Source organism: Oryx dammah, unplaced genomic scaffold (assembly GCF_014754425.2).
Source record: "Oryx dammah isolate SB20612 unplaced genomic scaffold, SCBI_Odam_1.1 HiC_scaffold_12, whole genome shotgun sequence".
Classification (NCBI taxonomy): domain Eukaryota; kingdom Metazoa; phylum Chordata; class Mammalia; order Artiodactyla; family Bovidae; genus Oryx; species Oryx dammah.
This window is the reverse complement of record NW_024070196.1, coordinates 18,159,398-18,177,723: the sequence shown is the minus strand read 5'-3', so window position 1 is coordinate 18,177,723 and position 18,326 is coordinate 18,159,398. Positions and strand designations below refer to the sequence as shown.

Genomic DNA, 18,326 nt, shown 5'->3' with positions numbered 1-18,326 from the left:
CAGCTTTCATTGTTTCTAAAGTGTACTTTCCCCTCATATTTCAACACATCTGAAATCAGGTTGCATATGAAGTGTCATAATTTAATTGCAGTAGTTTTTAACAGCAATAAGTTATGATTTATTCTAAACTTACTGACAACCTACATTTTCATTAAAACACTTGAAGGAGTTTCTTACAAGAATAGATTTTTACCTGTTTAACAACAAAGTGTTACTTTCTATGGTACCTTGCTAATTTGGCTAATTGCCAAATATATTTTGTTTGTTTGCTTCTTTTTTCCTTGAATTTATACAGATTTATGATGATTAGTACATACTTTTTTCTTTCTTTTTTTTTTGCTTCCATTTCTTTATCTCTATTTTACTATAAATATTGATTCTTCCTTTCTATCTTTAATCCTTATCTTTTATACCTAATTAATTTTTCTATAAATTTAAATTTGTAGTCCTAAAAGTTAGGCAAATTAACTATAACATTTTATACTCCTTTGTGCTTCATAGAATATACATTGTAAAATTAGAAGTATTGCTTTTTCCCTTTCTGAAAATTAGTATTTTCCTCAACTCTTTGGATTGTGAATGGTGGATGTCTGACATCTTTAGTTTGTATTTTTAATAGTAATCCCAAAGAATCATTTTAAAATGGTAAAAATGAGAAATGTAGATAATTGATGCATATATTTTAATCATTGAACAGTGAATTTAATTTATGTGTAACTTGGGTTCACAGAGATAAAGTCTGTCACAGGATTTCACTTTCCCATACTTTAAAGGATTGGTTTAATTAGGTCATCCCATGGAAAATAATTTTGTCTTGTTACCATATACATTACTAGATATTCATGCATTTTTGTATCTTTTTATCTAAAAAACAATTCTAGGGAGGCCTGTATTATAGAAATTTGTAGTTACTTCATTTGTCAATTTAAAAAATATTTTAATTCTGTAAAGCCTGGACAGTTTCCCAATAATCTCCTTGAAGTTTTAAATACTTAAGATAATGTAACATTTGTTTTTGAGATTATAGTACCTTTTTTGTTGTTGTTGGTTATCTTTAAGTTCCTTCTTTCTTTTTTTTTTTAAATAGAAACTCTGGCTATGAAAGGATTAACATTGAACTGTTTGGGGAAAAAGGAAGAAGCTTATGAGTTGGTTCGTAGAGGTTTGAGAAATGACTTGAAGAGTCATGTGTGTATCCTTTTTGAGATATATTTAAGGGTTGAATTGGGATGGCTTGAGTTTAGGCAGCAATTTGAGAGTCAGAGTTTTAGATCTCTCTTACTGTGTAACTCAAGAGATGATTCTTTCTTCAGTTGAGTACCATCACTTGCCTTCATTTAGGAAACATTTTTGTATACCTGTCATGGCCTAACATTATATCTATTTACAGATAAATGGGATTTGCCTATTTTAATATCTGTAAAAGCTCTTCCCACACTTAAAAAAGAGGCACCCTGCCAGTTTCATCATAGCATGAATTTAGAGAAGGATATACGATAAGGCATGTTAGAAGTCAAGTATAGTGTACTGATTAAGCCCAGGGTTTGGAGTATGCTTCACTTACGCTTTATAATCTCAGCTCAGCTTCTTTTTAACTGTGATCTTAGGGCATAGTCCTCATGTGTAAGATGAGAATAATCATACCCACTTCACTGTGGTCTTGTAAAGATGTAATGATACTTAACATAGTCCCTGATAATGCTAAGTACTGTATGAGATAAATTTTATTTCATTAAGGGAAGTGTGAGAGTCAGAACAAGTACAAATGTCTAAGGGAAGATAGAGACAAAATTGTGGGTTATTTTTTAAATAGTTTTAAACAAATATTTCTTTACCTGTTTTGTTGGCTAACAGTTTTAAGTGCTGAAACAACAAATTTTTAAGTGTTAACTTATATGCAGAGTACATCATGAGAAACGCTGGGCTGGAAGAAGCACAAGCTGCAATCAAGATTTCCAGGAGAAATATCAATAACCTCAGATATGCAGATGACTCCGCCCTTATGACAGAAAGTGAAGAGGAACTAAAAAGCCTCTTGATGAAAGTGAAAGAAGAGAGTGAAAAAGTTGGCTTAAAGCTCAACATTCAGAAAACAAAGATCATGGCATCTGGTCCCATCACTTCATGGGAAATAGATGGGGAAACAGTGGAAACAGTGTCAGACTTTATTTTGTGGGGCTCCAAAATCACTGCAGATGGTGATTGCAGCCATGAAATTAAAAGACGCTTACTCTTTGGAGGAAAACCTACGACCAACCTAGATAGCATATTCAAAAGCAAAGACATTACTTTGCCAACAAAGGTCTGTCTAGTCAAGGCTATGGTTTTTCCTGTGGTCATGTATGGATGTGAGAGTTGGACTGTGAAGAAGGCTGAGCGCCGAAGAATTGATGCGTTTGAACTGTGGTGTTGGAGAAGACTCTTGAGAGTCCCTTGGACTGCAAGGAGATCCAACCAGTCCATTCTAAAGGAGGTCAGTCCTGGGTGTTCTTTGGAAGGAATGATGCTGAAGCTGAAACTCCAGTACTTTGGCCACCTCATGTGAAGAGATGACTCATTAAAAGACTCTGATGCTGGGAGGGATTGGGGGCAGGAGGAGAAGAGGACGACAGAGGATGAGATGGCTGGATGGTATCACTGACTCGATGGATGTGAGTTTGAGTGAACTCCGGGAGTTGGTGATGGACAGGGAGGCCTGGCGTGCTGTGATTCATGGGGTCGCAAAGAGTCGGACACGAGTGAGTGACTGAACTGAACTGAACTGAACTGAACCCCTGGAATAATATAAAGTAAGAAAAGAAATGGATTTTGCTCTCAAGGATCTTACAGCCTAGTGCAGGAAGATATTTGATAGAAGCTTAACACTTCTAAGTATTACATAAAATGTTAAAGCTTGTTCAAAAATTATCGCTAATCCAATAAGGCAGAAGTGAGTTAGGAGTAACCAGAAACTATAAAGGTAAGCAAAGGGTTAGTTAATAAGGCTGTTGTAGATATTTTTTCATCATTTTTAATATTGATGTAGTGTTCTCTATTGACTTACCATGCTTTATATAATTCTGTTCCTCTTGATGAACATAAATTTCTTTAAATTTTTAGCAGTGTTAAACATTTTGAGGATAGATTTTTAGAAGGTGATGATTTGTGTGTGCTTGTGTGTTCAGTCATGTCCAACTCTTTGTGACCCTGTGGCCTGTAGCCCACCAGGCTTCGCTGTCTATGGGATTTGCCAGGCGAGAATGCTGGAATGGGTTGCCATTTCTTCCTCTTGGGCATCGTTCCACATCTCCCGTGTCTCCTGCATTGGCAGGAAGATACTTTACCTCTGAGCCACTGGTGAAGATTAGAGGCAGTTAAAAGGCGTTCCAATGCTCAAGAGAGTTGAACAAGTCCTCAAACAATAGGGTATTGTTGTTGAAATGGGGGTGGGCTGAATGAGAAAATAGGTTATGGGGGCCAGATTTTGAAGGGTAGTATATCTCAGACTTTTAAAGCCACGTTCCAACTGAGAAGATTTGCATTATAAAAGCAAAGATCATTTTTCAAATAAAATTTATAACATTATATATATTTTTAGTTATACATGTCACCCTAGACATTCTTCATTTACTGACTCTGTTAAGGGTTCTTGCTGTAAAAGTTGTCAGATTGGAAAATTTGAGCCTGATCTGAGAGAAATATTATTAACTTTCTGGAAAGGGAAATAGACTTTTTTCTTTTGATTGTATGTATTTTAGAAAGATTACTCAGGCAAGTGAGAGTGAAAGCAGAGAAACTGCAGGAGGTTGGGTGATTTGCAATAATAAAAATCTAAAGTGAAAAAAGACCTATATTAGGAGAGTAGGATTATGTAAATATTTTTTCCCTTTGTAGTACAGTTGTATGACCTACTGTAATTTTACTTACCTGTATTCTTTACTAGACTTATGAAATTTTAATGTATGTCATGCTATGTTGTGGATACCTGTTCTCTTTCAAAAATAGATAATTCTTAATATCTATTGAGCCATTTATTTTGGGTCAGCCACTGAGCACTTTATACAAGTTATTCTATTTTGTCACCATACTCCTATGCTGTATGGACTTCCTCTTTATTTATATTTTATAATTAAGAGAAACATAGTAAGATTAAATTAACTTATTTAAAGTAAGGCAGGCTAGACCTGTTTTCTTTGTCTTGAGAAGCTGATTGTTTTCCATTGTTATCAAACTACTGCTGCTGCTGCTGCTAAGTCACTTCAGTCGTTTCCGACTCTGTGTGACCCCATAGATAGCAGCACACCAGGCTCCCCGGTCCCTGGGATTCTCCAGGCAAGAACACTGGAGTGGGTTGCCATTTCCTTCTCCAATGCATGAAAGTGAAGAGTGAAAGTGAAGTCGCTCAGTTGTGTCCGACTCTTCGCAACCCCATGGACTGCAGCCTACCAGGCTCCTGTGTCCATGGGATTTTCCAGGCAAGAGTACTGGAGTGGGGTGCCATTGCCTTCTCCAGTTATCAAACTACTACTATCTTTATATTCTTTCTCTTTCTTAAGCTTGTAGTTTTATAAATAGCTGTAACTTTCGGAGTTTCCTGGAGAACATTATTGGAATATTATTTCTTGACTTGTAGGTTGTATCCTTAACTAAATCCTTTAGGTTGGCATGTTTATGGCCTTCTCCAGAGGTCAGACAAGAAATATGATGAAGCCATTAAGTGTTACAGAAATGCGCTAAAATGGGATAAAGACAATCTTCAAATCTTAAGGGACCTTTCTTTATTACAGATTCAAATGCGAGATCTTGAGGGTTACAGGGTAAGTAGAGAATTTTTTTTATTCTAATAAATATTGTTAACGTATTTAAAACTTTTTTGAGTACTTTTTGATCAAAATTTTCCATTAAAAAAAATTAATTGAATTTGCCTCCTTCCTCCAATAGTGGTTGTGTTTGTAACTGGACTAAGCCGATTTAAAAGTTACTTTACTGTGAAACAGAGTTGGATTACTATACAAGATTGAGTTAATTTAGTGAAAAATTAACACACACACACACACACACACACACATGTTTGTTCTTTTTACCTCCATAGAGACTGACATTCTGTTTTTGTAGCTACATTGGTGAGGGGAGATTTTTTTCCTTTCAGTTTTACTCAAATACAATTAATGTACAGTACTGCATACATTTTAGGTGTATATCATAATGATTTGATTTACATCATGAAATGTTACCACAACAGGTTTAGTGAACATGCATCATGTTATATAGATATAAAATAATACAAAAAGAAAAAAAATTATGTTTTTTCCTGATGATGAGAACTTCTAAGGTTTACTGTCATAGCAGTTTTTACATCTAGCCTACAGAAATGTTAATTAAATTAATCATTTTGTACATTTTATCCCTAGAACTTAATTTTGTCTTGGAATTGGATGTGTGTGCCTTTTTATCACCTTCATGCAGTACACCATCCTGCCCCCTTCCCACCTCTGGTAACCACAAATCTGATTATTTCTTCTATGAGTTTCATTAGTTGGTTATTTGGGTTTTTTTTTGAAGTTTAAGTGCCCTTAACTCATATTGGTTCTTGGTGCACAACATAGTGTTTTGATATTTTTATACATTGCAAATGATTACCACTATAGCTATATTTTAACCCTTAAAAATCAGTCTATTAAATCAGGTTTATTTAGTTCCTCTTTTTTTTTCTTCCATGAAGTGCCTACTGAGTTGCTTTCTGTAGATCTTAACTCAGTAGTTGGGCACTGCATTTATAAAAAACTTTTAACCTTTGCACTATATTTTCCATTCTTTCTTCTCAGAGTAAGTAGATGAGTAAGTAATAAAGGGTACCCTGTCTTATGTCTTAACTTTTTAAAAAATTATTTCTAAGATTATCTTGGAAGCTTCATTGTGCTTATTAAATACTTTTATGCTTCCATAAATCTACACAATATAGATGTTTAAAACTATTTTTTATTATCATTTCCATCATTGTGTTACTGCTGTGAGTTAATATGATCTTTAAGGAGCATTTACTTTTTTTGTAAACCTAAGAAAAAGTGTTCTTTTTTCCCTTAAAGGAAACGAGGTATCAGTTACTTCAACTTCGACCTGCACAGAGAGCATCGTGGATTGGTTATGCTATTGCTTACCATTTATTAGAAGATTATGAAATGGCAGCAAAGATTTTAGAAGAATTTAGGAAAACACAGCAGGTAACAACCAGAAGTTAGACCTAGTAAACTAGGTCTGATTCTTAGTACAACTGAAACGAAGAAGATTATAGATCTTCAAATAATATAGATTTACTAACTTTTTATTTGAAATAGTTTCAAATTTAAAGAACAGTTGCAAGAGTAGAACAAAGAACATAATAGAAGTTCACTCACATTAACTAATTGTTAATATTTGATACGTTTAGTTTATAGTCTCTATATGTACTTAGCTTTTTTTTCCTAAAACATTCAAGAGTAATTGTAGACACCATGCTCTTTTACTCCTAAAATGTTTTTGTGTGGTATTTCCTAAGAATAACTCTATAGTTGTCAACTCTTATAGATAGTATTGTATAAATTACCAAAAAATTAGGAAATTTAACATTGATAAACTGTTACTATCTAATCCACAGCCAATATTCAGTATTTACTAACTGGCCTATTTATATCCTTTCTAGGGTTTTTTCTTTCTTTTTTTTTTTTTCCATTTCCATGATTCAATTTAGAATCTTACCTTACATTTAATTATCATTTTTCTATAGTCTCTTCTAATCTGGAAGTTTCAAAGGCTTTCTTTTATTTCATGACACTGTTGTTTTTGAAGAGTCATGGCAGTGCTTTTGTAGAGTATTCATCAATTTGGATTTCTTTGATGTTTCTTCACTATTGATACTGTTATGCATTTTTGGCAGGAGACTACAGAGTGATGTTGAGCCCTTCTCCTTCCACTCACCACATTAAAAGCCATATGGTGTCTGATCCATTTGATTTCTTGGTTAAGGTGGTGACTGTCAAGTTTCTTTGCTATAAACCAGTTGTTTCTTTTTCTCTTTGATTTAATAAATAATGTGAGGCTTTATGAGTAGTCTCTCCCTCATCAGACTTTCACCACTAATTTTAGCAAAATTCATTGATTATGATTCTTGGCGGGATAAGCTGTTCCTATGATAGTGGCAAAATGGTGATTTTTCTGTCTTATTCCTTCTAGTTATTTGACATTCTACTTTTAGTAAGCTTTCCTTTCTCCACTATTTATTTGTTATATGTAAGCACTTATGGATTCTTATTTTATTCAGTGGGTTTAAGTTAATATTGTCAGTTTTAGTTGCTTCCTAGAGAGATATTTAGGAATTTTTAAAAACGAGTTTTATCAGCCGTATATTATCTTTTGATTTCTTGTATGTATTTACGTGTGAAAAGTTTTTTAATATGAAAATAAAATTCTCACTGTTAGTATTCCTTGTATCCATATGTAGACATCCCCTGATAAAGTGGATTATGAATATAGTGAACTCCTTTTATATCAGAATCAAGTTCTTCGGGAAGCAGGTCTCTATAGAGAAGCTCTGGAACATCTTTGTACCTATGAAAAGCAGATTTGTGATAAACTTGCTGTAGAAGAAACCAAAGGTATTTTTTTTTAAGAGTGCAATTTATTCTGATATTTAACTATGACAAAGAATGAGACTGAAAAATCATTGCATATAATATAGCTCTTTGATGACAAAATTTATTTCTTACTCATGCACTTCAGATAATTTGTAATGTAGGAACATACACATTTAAACAGTAGATGTTGTTATAGGAAAAAATAATGGTGAACAATAAGTTGTTGAATGAAGTGACTCAGTGCAGTATTGTTTATTTAAGTATCTGATCTGAAAATATTACAGTTTGATTAAAATACAGGAGGCAATTGCTCAGTTTTGAAAGACAAGATTAAGTTTCTTAGAAACTACTTATTAGCAAACCGAATGTGTACAACAGACTTCTTTATTGTCAGTAAAATATATTGATAGATCAGACTTCACTAAAGTGCTTATGGGACATTCCTAGGCTTCTTTATGGTTTACCTCAGTATCTTTCTGAATACGGAAAACATGAACTAGAAACTCAGGTTTGTATGTGTGGATTATGATGGGAGGATGGGTAGATCCTTAAAGATCTCCAGTGTCACCGTGTATTAGAGGGTGTGAAAAAGGAGTCTGTAGTTTTAAAAGTTTAGGAACTGATTATGGAAAACAAAAGAAAACCAACAAGTAGTTGAGTACTTTCTAAGACTTGCCATCTGAAATGTTGCTTTGCCTTTGTTAGACCAGGCAGCTGAAATTTGTTGGTTTCAATTTGTTGGTTTCTCACTGCCTTTGAAGTTGAACACTGGAGAAGTGTGGTGTGTGTGTGCAGAGTGGATTTAGCCATTGTTCTCCTGATGAACTTTTCAGCAGAGAATAATGCTACTGGCAAGAGAAAAAATGGAACTCCAAGGCACCTGGAAGTCATTTGTGAACTCTAGATCCAAGACAGCCACTTTCACATGAGTTAATCATTCTTGAGCGGTCTATTAGTTATAAAGGAGTAGGTTTCTAACTAATTGGAAAGATGATAAGGTTAAAAAAACTAGTTTCAGTTCCTTCATTGTTTACCAACCAGCTATATGATGAGGGGCAAGATTGGGCTTCACTTTCTTTATGGAAATACATGACATTGTTCAAAATACTCTAAGTACATTGTTTTATTTTACTCTTTTAGTAAGGAACTTTATTAGTAAGGAAGAAGGACAGATCAAGCTGAGGACTCAGAATTGACCTATGGATTTTAGCAATTTGGAAGTTACTGATTACCTTACCAAAAGGACTTTCTGAACATTTGGAAGGAGGGTAGTAAAACCCCAAACAGGTCAAGTAGATTTCAGTGAGATTTTAGTAGAGGAGTTGAGGGATAGCATGCATAAATGACTCAGCCAAGTAGTTTTGCTGTATAGGAAGCACATCCAGGGTAGTGATGGGTGAAAGGGTTGCAGAATCAAAAGATTTTTGCAGATTGTACTTATTGTGCTCACTGGATAATGAGATGGAATATTTGATACAGTAGAGGGGATGTGATCTAGTGGATAAATTGAAGGGTTAGCCTTAGATAACAAAATGAATAGTTCATCCACAGTAATTAGAGGTGATGGAATGTATGGGCAAGTAGGTGTGTCAGTGTGGTGGATAATTTGGGAGTTTGTCTTGCTTTCATTTTCCCAGTGAAATAGGAAACAGCTATCAGTTCATTCCACAAAATATGTTTTGAATATCTGTGGTGAATCAGGTGGTGGGGGACAGGGAATATAAAGAGAATAGAAGGGAACTAAAAGAATCATCAGTCATTGGGCATTCCAGTAATAAAGGCATTGATGTTAGTGATAGGGGGTCAGGATAATTTAGGAAATTCCTGGAGTGGTTGAGTGGCATAGTTAGGCAGAAAATTTCATTGTTAATTGTTATATGATCAGTTCCTTCTACAAGGAAAAGGTGGGTAAAGATCATGAGAAGAAAATATGGATGGCTATGGCCTATGGGAGAAAGGTTGCAGGATATTATTTATGTTTTTAGTAAAGTAGTCTTTTGGTCAATGTAGAGCAGACTGTTAACTTTGGTGGTGTTGACATCTTGGGACCTAGATGTTGGAGATTGAAGTCTCCTGTATGTTGTATAATATTTAGCAGTATTGGTAGCTTATATCAGATACCGTAGCACCCGCTTCCCTATCGTGACACTGAAAATGGCTCCGGTATTGCTAAATGTCTCCTCGATGACAAAAATGCACCTGGTAAGAACCACTCAGGATAGAGACATTAAGAATATGGGTTACTTTAGCCAAGTTGCTTGGGTTCAAATCCTGACTCTTTAACAATTAACTGTCTGAGAGACCCTTGGCACATTTACTGATTTTCTTTGTTTTAAAATGATACAAATAATAGTAGCCTATTTCATGGAGCTTTGAAAATTGAATTAGTTTTAATGCATATGAGACATTTGAAAAGTCATTTTCACACTCAGTAAGTGTTCATTTTTATTATCTGATAATAAAAAAGGGTGCAAGAGTGCTGTCTTGGCTTGAAAACAATACCTTTGGTGAATGGGAGCCCATTAAAGTAGGGAAAAGGATTCTTGAGCAGTGTTTGAGGCTTATGTGAGTTTGGAGCTAATATGTTTCTAGTGAAAGCAGTGCCCCAGTGCCTTCATCTGGCAGCTTCTTTTATGAGAAGGTGTGCAGCAAGCGAATAATTGGGGTCATACAAACCTTAATAACAGAATGTGGTCCACTGGAGAAGGGAATGGCAAACCACTTCAGTATTCTTGCCTTGAGAACCCCATGAACAGTATGAAAAGGCAAATGATAGGATACTGAAAGAGGAACTCCCCAGGTCTGTAGGTGCGCAATATGCTACTGGAGATCAGTGGGGAAACAACTCCAGAAAGAATGAATGGATGGAGACAGGGCAAAAACAATACCCAGTTGTGGATGTGCCTGGTGATAGAAGCAAGGTCTGATGCTGTAAAGAGCAATATTGCATAGGAACCTGGAATGTCAGATCCATGAATCAAGGCAAATTGGAACAGGAGATGGCAAGAGTGAATGTCGACATTCTAGGAATCAGCAAACTAAAATGGACTGGAATGGGTGAATTTAATTCAGATGCCAATTATATCTACTACTGTGGGCAGGAATCCCTTAGAAGAAATGGAGTAGCCATCATGGTCAACAAAAGAATTAGAAATGCAGTACTTGGATGCAATCTCAAAAATGACAGAATGATTTCTGTTCATTTCCAAGGCAAAGCATTCAGTATCATAGTAACCCAAGTCTGTGCCCCAACCAGTAATGCTGAAGTAGCTGAAGTTAAACAGTTCTGTGAAGACCTACAAGACCTTTTAGAACTAACACCCCAAAAAGATGTCCTTTTCATTATAGGGGACTGGAATGCCAAAGTAGGAAGTCAAGAAACACCTGGAGTAACAGGCAAATTTGGCCTTGGAATACGGAATGAAGCAGGGCAAAGGCTAATAGAGTTTTGCCAAGAGAACACACTGGTCATAGAAAACACCCTCTTCCAGCAACACAAGAGAAGATTCTACACATGGATATCACCAGATGGTGAACACCGAAATCAGATTGATTATATTCTTTGCAGCCAAAGATGGAGAAGCTCTATACAGTCAGCAAAAACAAGACCAGGAGCTGACTGTGGCTCTGATTGTGAGCTCCTTATTGCCACATTCAGACTTAAATTGAAGAAAGTGGGGAAAACCACTAGACCATTCAGGTATGACCTAAATCAAATCCCTTATGATTATACAGTGGAAGTGAGAAATAGATTTAAGGGCCTAGATCTGATAGACAGAGTGCCTGATGAACTATGGAATGAGGTTCGTGACATTGTACAGGAGACAGGGATCAAGACCATCCCCATGGAAAAGAAATGCAAAAAAGCAAAATGGCTGTCTCGGGAGGGCTTACAAATAACTGTGAAAAGAAGAGAAGTGAAAAGCAAAAGAGAAAGGGAAAGATATAAGCATCTGAACGCAGAGTTCCAAAGAATAGCAAGAAGAGATAAGAAAGCCTTCCTCAGCAATTAGTGCAAAGAAATAGAGGAAAAGAACAGAATGGGAAAGACTAGAGATCTCTTCAAGAAAATTAGAGATACCAAGGGAACATTTCATGCGTAGATGGGCTCGATAAAAGATAGAAATGGTATGGACCTAACAGAAGCAGAAGATATTAAGAAGAGGTGGCAAGAATACACAGAAGAACTGTACAAAAAAGATGTTCATGACCAAGACAATCACAATGGTGTGATCACTCACCTAGAGCCAGACATCCTGGAATGTGAAGTCAAGTGGCCGTTAGAAAGCATCACTATGAGCAAAGTTAGTGGAGGTGATGGAATTCCAGAGGAGTTATTTCCAATCCTGAAAGATGATGCTGTGAAAGTGCTGCACTCAATATGCCAGCAAATTTGGAAAACTCAGCAGTGGCCACAGGACTGACAAAGGTCAGTTTTCACTCTAATCCCAAAGAAAGGCAATGCCAAAGAATGCTCAAACTACCACACAATTGCACTCATTTCACATGCTAGTAAAGTAATGTTCAAAATTCTCCAAGCCAGGCTTCAGCAATACGTGAACTGTGAACTTCCAGATGTTCAAGCTGGTTTTAGAAAAGGCAGAGGAACCAGAGATCAAATTGCCAATATCTGCTGGATCATGGAAAAAGCAAGAGAGTTCCAGAAAAACATCTATTTCTGCTTTATTGACTATGCTTTTGACAAAGCCTTTGACTGTGTGGATCACAATAAACTGTGGAAAATTCTGAAAGAGATGGGAATACCAGACCACCTGACCTGCCTCTTGAGAAACCTATATGCAGGTCAGGAAGCAACAGAACTGGACATGGAACAACAGACTGGTTCTAAATAGAAAAGGAGTACGTCAAGGCTGTATATTGTCACCCTGCTTATTTAACTTCTATGCAGAGTATATCATGAGAAACGCTGGGCTGGAAGAAGCACAAGCTGCAATCAAGATTGCCGGGAGAAATATCAATAACCTCACTTATGCAGATGACACCACCCTTATGGCAGAAGATGAAGAGGAACTAAAAAGCCTCTTGATGAAAGTGAAAGAGGAGAGTGAAAAAGTTGGCTTAAAGCTCAACATTCAGAAAATGAAGATCATGGCATCTGGTCCCATCACTTCATGGGAAATAGATGGGGAAACAGTATCAGACATTAGTTTTGGGGGCTCCAAAATCACTGCAGATGGTTACTGTAGCCATGAAATTAAAAGACGCTTACTCCTTGGAAGAAAAGTTATGACCAACCTAGATAGCATATTCAAAAGCAGAGACATTACTTTGCCCACAAAGGTCCATCTAGTCAAGGCTATGGTTTTTCCTGTGGTCATGTATGGATGTGAGAGTTGGACTGTGAAGAAAGCTGAGTGCCAAAGAACTGATGATGCTTTTGAACTGTGGTGTTGAAGAAGACTCTTCAAAGTCCCTTGGACTGCAAGGAGATCCAACCAGTTCATTCTAAAGGAGATCAGTCCTGGGTGTTCTTTGGAAGGAATGATGCTGAAGCTGAAACTCCAGTACTTTGGCCACCTCATGCGAAGAGTTGACTCATTGGAAAAGACTCTGATGCTGGGAGTGATTGGGGGCAGGAGGAGAAGGGGACGACAGAGGATGAGATAGCTGGATGGCGTCACTGACTCGATGGATGTGAGTTTGAGTGAACTTCAGGAGTTGGTGATGGACAGGGAGGCCTGGTGTGCTGTGATTCATGGGGTCGCAAAGAGACATGACTGAGCGACTGAACTGAACTGAATGTCATTCAGGGATGAGACTGGTCATACAGCCCAGGGAAGACAAGCAGTGTCTTCTTAAAGGTTGCTGAAAGGCCTGAAGAAACAGGAACAGTTTTTCTCTAAGATTGAATGGTAGGATTGGTGAGACAGGAAGAAAGTCAAGACATTTAAGCTTAAAGCAGGATATGTATTTGGTAGATGAAAAAGAGAGTAAACTCAGTAGTTGGAAGAGAGACAATGTGGCCATGATTTGGCCTGCTAGAGCAGAATCATTTCATAGCTGGTTTAAACATCATAAGGTTAGGGTAATGGACTGGCCATTAATTTAGATTTTGAAATTGTATGTTGTCAGGAGTAATTGAGTAGATGATGGCTTAGTGACTGTGTTCAGTGAACTTGAGAAAGTAGCCTGGAGTTAGACATACACCTGAATAAACTGAGGATGTGAAGAGAATAGCATTACTACATATGAACTTTTAAAAAAAAGGAGAGACAATACTGTAACATTGTAAATAGTCTTATTGAAGGGAGTTGAGAACCCACTTCCCGATATTGAAGAGGTTTTAAGAGAAAGTTTGAGGAAAAATTAAACATACTTAGTTAATTCATTTTTTTTTTTTTTTTAAATCAGGGGAACTTCTGTTGCAATTATGTCGTTTGGAAGATGCAGCTGATGTTTACAGAGGATTGCAAGAGAGAAATCCTGAAAATTGGGCCTATTACAAAGGTTTGGAAAAGGCACTCAAGCCAGGTAACATTGATTAAAATTTATTTTCTAAGCTTTAATTGCTTCTTTTGGTAACATACATTGTGTTAATTCACTGAAAATGCTGAGTAGAAAAACTGGTTAAGAATTGGTTCAAAATCTGAGTACATTTGTGAACTTCCATTTAATATGGCAGGCAAGGTGTTTTCTGAAACCTCTCTTCTACTACAGATTCATAGAAATAGTTGTAAAAAGAGTTTTGGAAACAAGTTTTTAAAATTCACAAATGAATAGCAGTGTCAGAAATATGAAAGGAAAATACTTACTTATAGAAATGGAGCTGTTCTCCCTAAAGGAAAAAAGGAAGCATAACTCGGGTAACCTGTGGCTATAGCAGAGTGTGGCCTGCCAGGGCAAGTGAATGTCACCAAGCTGAAAGGGAAGCACTGTTTCCTATGTGAGAAGAAGGACGCAAAGAAACTTGGTCCAGAGACACTTCCCCCCAACCATTCTCTCACATGAATGAGACCCACTTGTGAGGACAAGTCCCAGAAACATGCTGTCTACAAAAAGTCAAGAGTCTCATCCAGGATGATACAATTTGAAGCAGAATTTCCTACACAACTGATAGTAAACTATTCCTGGTACATTGATAAATGTGAGAGAAACCTTGTAACAATGGTCATTCTCTGTAGTAACACTAGTATGGAAATAAGAGTGCTGGTGAAAAAGAGAGTGGAGATCACAGAAGAATCCAGGATGAAGAGAGGCGGTGAAATATGGACAGTTATGAGAAAGGACCTAATGGGATCTGGGAGATGACAAAGCCTGCTTACTGATGTGACTTAAAATTTTTCATAGATTAAATATGAGAGGCCATATCTGAGGAAAATAGTGAAGTGGAAGACTGACTGAACAAGGAAAGTTCTCACCTGAAAGTAAAAGAAAATATAAAAGAAATATGAAAAAATCGAGATAGAGGATAGATAATAAAGTTCCAAAATAAATCAAAGGAGAGACGTTAGACAAGAGGCTGAAGAGAATATTAGAAAAGCAATTATGGAAACAGAATAACCGAGCCTTTCTTAGAACTAAGTAGAGGAGTCAGATTTTGAAAGGCCACCTAAAGCAGAACAGGATAAGGAAAATCATGTATTTTATGTAATTGTGGGTTAAAATATGGAAATTTTCGAAGGAATTATTCTAAAATGATTGTTGATATATTTAAGTGGTTAGATTATGATAATTTTTTCCCATGTTTAGATTTTTGTTTAATATGGTAATTTTTATATATTTTCAGAAATTTGTAGTTCTCTAGCAAAATGTATAATTACATAAGGAAAACTTTTGTTTTGGTCTGCAGCTAATATGTTAGAACGACTAAAAATTTATGAGGAGGCCTGGACTAAATATCCCAGGGGATTAGTGCCAAGAAGACTGCCATTAAACTTTTTATCTGGTAAGTGAGAATAATTTCAAAGGAATGAAAATTATATTATGGTATACAATATCTGCCCTTGGTTTTAAATATATGAGTATGCATATTAAGATTGTAAGGTACGCCGTGTTAGAGTTGTCTGGGTAAATGTAAATCAACAAGATTTTTTTCTTCCAAGGTGAGAAGTTTAAAGAGTGTTTGGATAAGTTCCTAAGGATGAACTTCAGCAAGGGTTGTCCACCAGTCTTCAATACTTTGAGGTCGTTATATAAAGATAAAGAAAAGGTAAAGCAAAATACAATGGTTGTTTTATTTTTTGACTGATTTCTTTGCTCAGTGTTTGGATAATTGGTTTTTGATTACCCATGCCTGTAGTACACACTTTGTGAATCTGCTAACAGTCTTACTAGCCCTTAGAGTTTAAATGCTTTGTGTTTATTTCCTTTTCATTGTCTTCTCTCTTTAGCTGAATAATTTACCACCTATTTGTTTTCTATCTTTTGTTTCTGGTGTGTACTTTTCAGTAAATCAGTGCAGGTATGAAAAGTTGGTACAGTAGTGATTTCTTCAATATTGTCTCTATTCCGTCCTCAGGGTGAAAGCCAGAAGTGATTTTTTGTTTTTAAACTAAACTAAGTTTTAGCTTAGTAATCTTTATCCTTTTTAGTTGGTAGAAAAAAATTCTGTCAGAAGAGTTTGTTTAATGTCCCAGTAAGTCAGTTTGCTTTTTCAGCTATGAATACAGTATTCAAATGCTTGTTAAAGTGTGTTTTAATCTTAATTTAGATTAAGTACAGTGAAAACAAGACATGTTGGCTGGGTTAAAAAAAAAAAAAAAACTTCAAAGATGGAATAGATTAAACATTCTAAACACTTAAAGCACAGTCTAAATCATAAGTGAAAGTCAGTCGCTCAGTGGTGTCCAACTGCCACCCCATGGACTATACAGTCCATGGAATTTTCCGGGCCAGAATACTGGAGTGGGTAGCTTTTCCCTTCTCCAGGGGATCTTCTCAACCCAGGGATGAAACCCAGGTCTCCCATATTGCAGATGGATTTTTTACCAACTGAGCTACCAGTGCACAGAAAGGGCACTTATTTGCCAGTCTTTTGTTGAGAGGTCTAGGATATGGGCTTTATTGATGACTGTTCACTTTTCTTTTTTTTTCCTTGCTTAAATCACATTAATAAAATGTGGTCTTTTTCTTCTAGTTTTGGCAGAGTGAGAACTTGATGCTTGTGAAGCAGTCTCTATTGTAGAATCGTATATATTATTATGGCTTCTCCCTTTATGGTTGTCTTATTTAAACCTAGATTGGTAAAAAGAAAACAACCTAATTTATCTTTGAGTCTTTCCACACACAGTGTTTATTCAACTTATAGAAACAATTCTTTCTTTTGTTCTCATTTCTTAAGTTTATGTAACATTGGATTAAATTTTGCAGTGATGGTAATGAATGCAACTAATTCAAACAGGTTTGGGAAAACAAAACTCTTCGTAAACATGTAGCTCACTTTATGGGAGCAGAAGAACATGGATGTTTCAGAATAGCCTAGCTGTGACTGCAGTTTTCTGAGATAATGGAGAGAGCTGGTGTTAATATGTTGAGTCAGTTAAGTTGAGGTTATTTAAGAGAGCTTCTATAGTAATAAATTCATTATAGATGGATTAAGCAAAGAAGGGAATTATAAAATAAAAGTATTCACAGATCTCTTACAAAGCCACGAGTCAGTAGTATAGTCATGACTCAAGAGAAACCAGAACTGGGTCAGCCACTCATTCTCCTAGATCTCAGAAACCCACCTCCTATTCTGTGCTTCAGTTTTACTGATGGTTTCCCCTCGATGATGAAATTGAGAGTTGATGCTGTCATCTATTGATGGAATTTCTCTTTTCACACAGTATTTAATTCTTGATTCCTGAAGTGCAGATATTAACTGTGGGTATTATTTATGTAAATTAAGATAAAAATGAACCAAGATTTAAAAAAGAATCCATAACATTACCACGTTTTGTCCATCCTGTTCCTGATTTCTAGTTCAGCTTGATGCTTTATTTTATGGCAGGAAAAGGAGTTGTCAGTAAGTTTTTAAAAAAAGTTTTGCCTTAAAACACACCTTCAAAAGTGTATGGTCTTAGATTTTTATACATAGGTTAAGAGATTTATAAAAAGGTGTGTATGTGAGAGACTGGGGGTGGAATCAGAAGAGAGAGGGAATTTGGAATATTTGTTTAGCCCTCTAATAGTAAATAACATGCTTTGCACAAGCATAGTAACTATATAATAATTTTTCTTTTTTCTTTTTTTTACTAAAGTGTGCTTGTGTGTTTGTACTGTAGGTGGCAATCATAGAAGAATTAGTAGTAGGTTATGAAACCTCTCTAAAAAGCTGCCGGTTATTTAACCCCAATGGTAAGTGCTCAAGTTTTATGTTTTAAAAAAGTCTTAAAAATCTTACTATATTATGAAATTCTTGATCAGAAGGTCAGTATTGTTCATTATTTGGTCAATAAGCTTAGTATATTTAAACATTTTTCCCTTTAAGATGCATTAATATGTATATTATGTGAAAATATTTGATAAGAAGATGATAACAGTAGCTTATTGAAAATTTTATGTTGAACTTAAAACATCTCCAAAACTACATGTAATAATATAATGACCCTCCATTTACCCACCACTCAACTTCAGTAATTTTTATCTCATGGGCAAGCTTATTTCATCTATATTTCTTACCTGTTTCCCTCTACTCCCTTGTTATTAGAAAACAAATCCCCCAAATCATATCATTTCATCCATGTATATTTCAGTATTCTAAAGATCACAACCATAATAGCATCACCATACTTG

General features: G+C 35.8%; 1 protein-coding gene across 3 annotated transcripts in view; it reads left to right on the top strand.

The window, feature by feature from the left end:
* Positions 1-18,326, top strand: part of NAA15 (N-alpha-acetyltransferase 15, NatA auxiliary subunit) — a 71,607-nt gene that overhangs the window by 26,079 nt on the left and 27,202 nt on the right. For all 3 annotated transcript variants that reach the window (XM_040250483.1, XM_040250481.1, XM_040250482.1), the window contains exons 3-10: positions 1,088-1,192; positions 4,639-4,796; positions 6,066-6,200; positions 7,457-7,610; positions 13,962-14,081; positions 15,400-15,495; positions 15,653-15,759; positions 17,816-17,888. In XM_040250483.1, the coding sequence (XP_040106417.1) occupies positions 1,088-1,192; positions 4,639-4,796; positions 6,066-6,200; positions 7,457-7,610; positions 13,962-14,081; positions 15,400-15,495; positions 15,653-15,759; positions 17,816-17,888 (948 nt within the window). The remainder of the gene's footprint in view (positions 1-1,087; positions 1,193-4,638; positions 4,797-6,065; positions 6,201-7,456; positions 7,611-13,961; positions 14,082-15,399; positions 15,496-15,652; positions 15,760-17,815; positions 17,889-18,326) is intronic.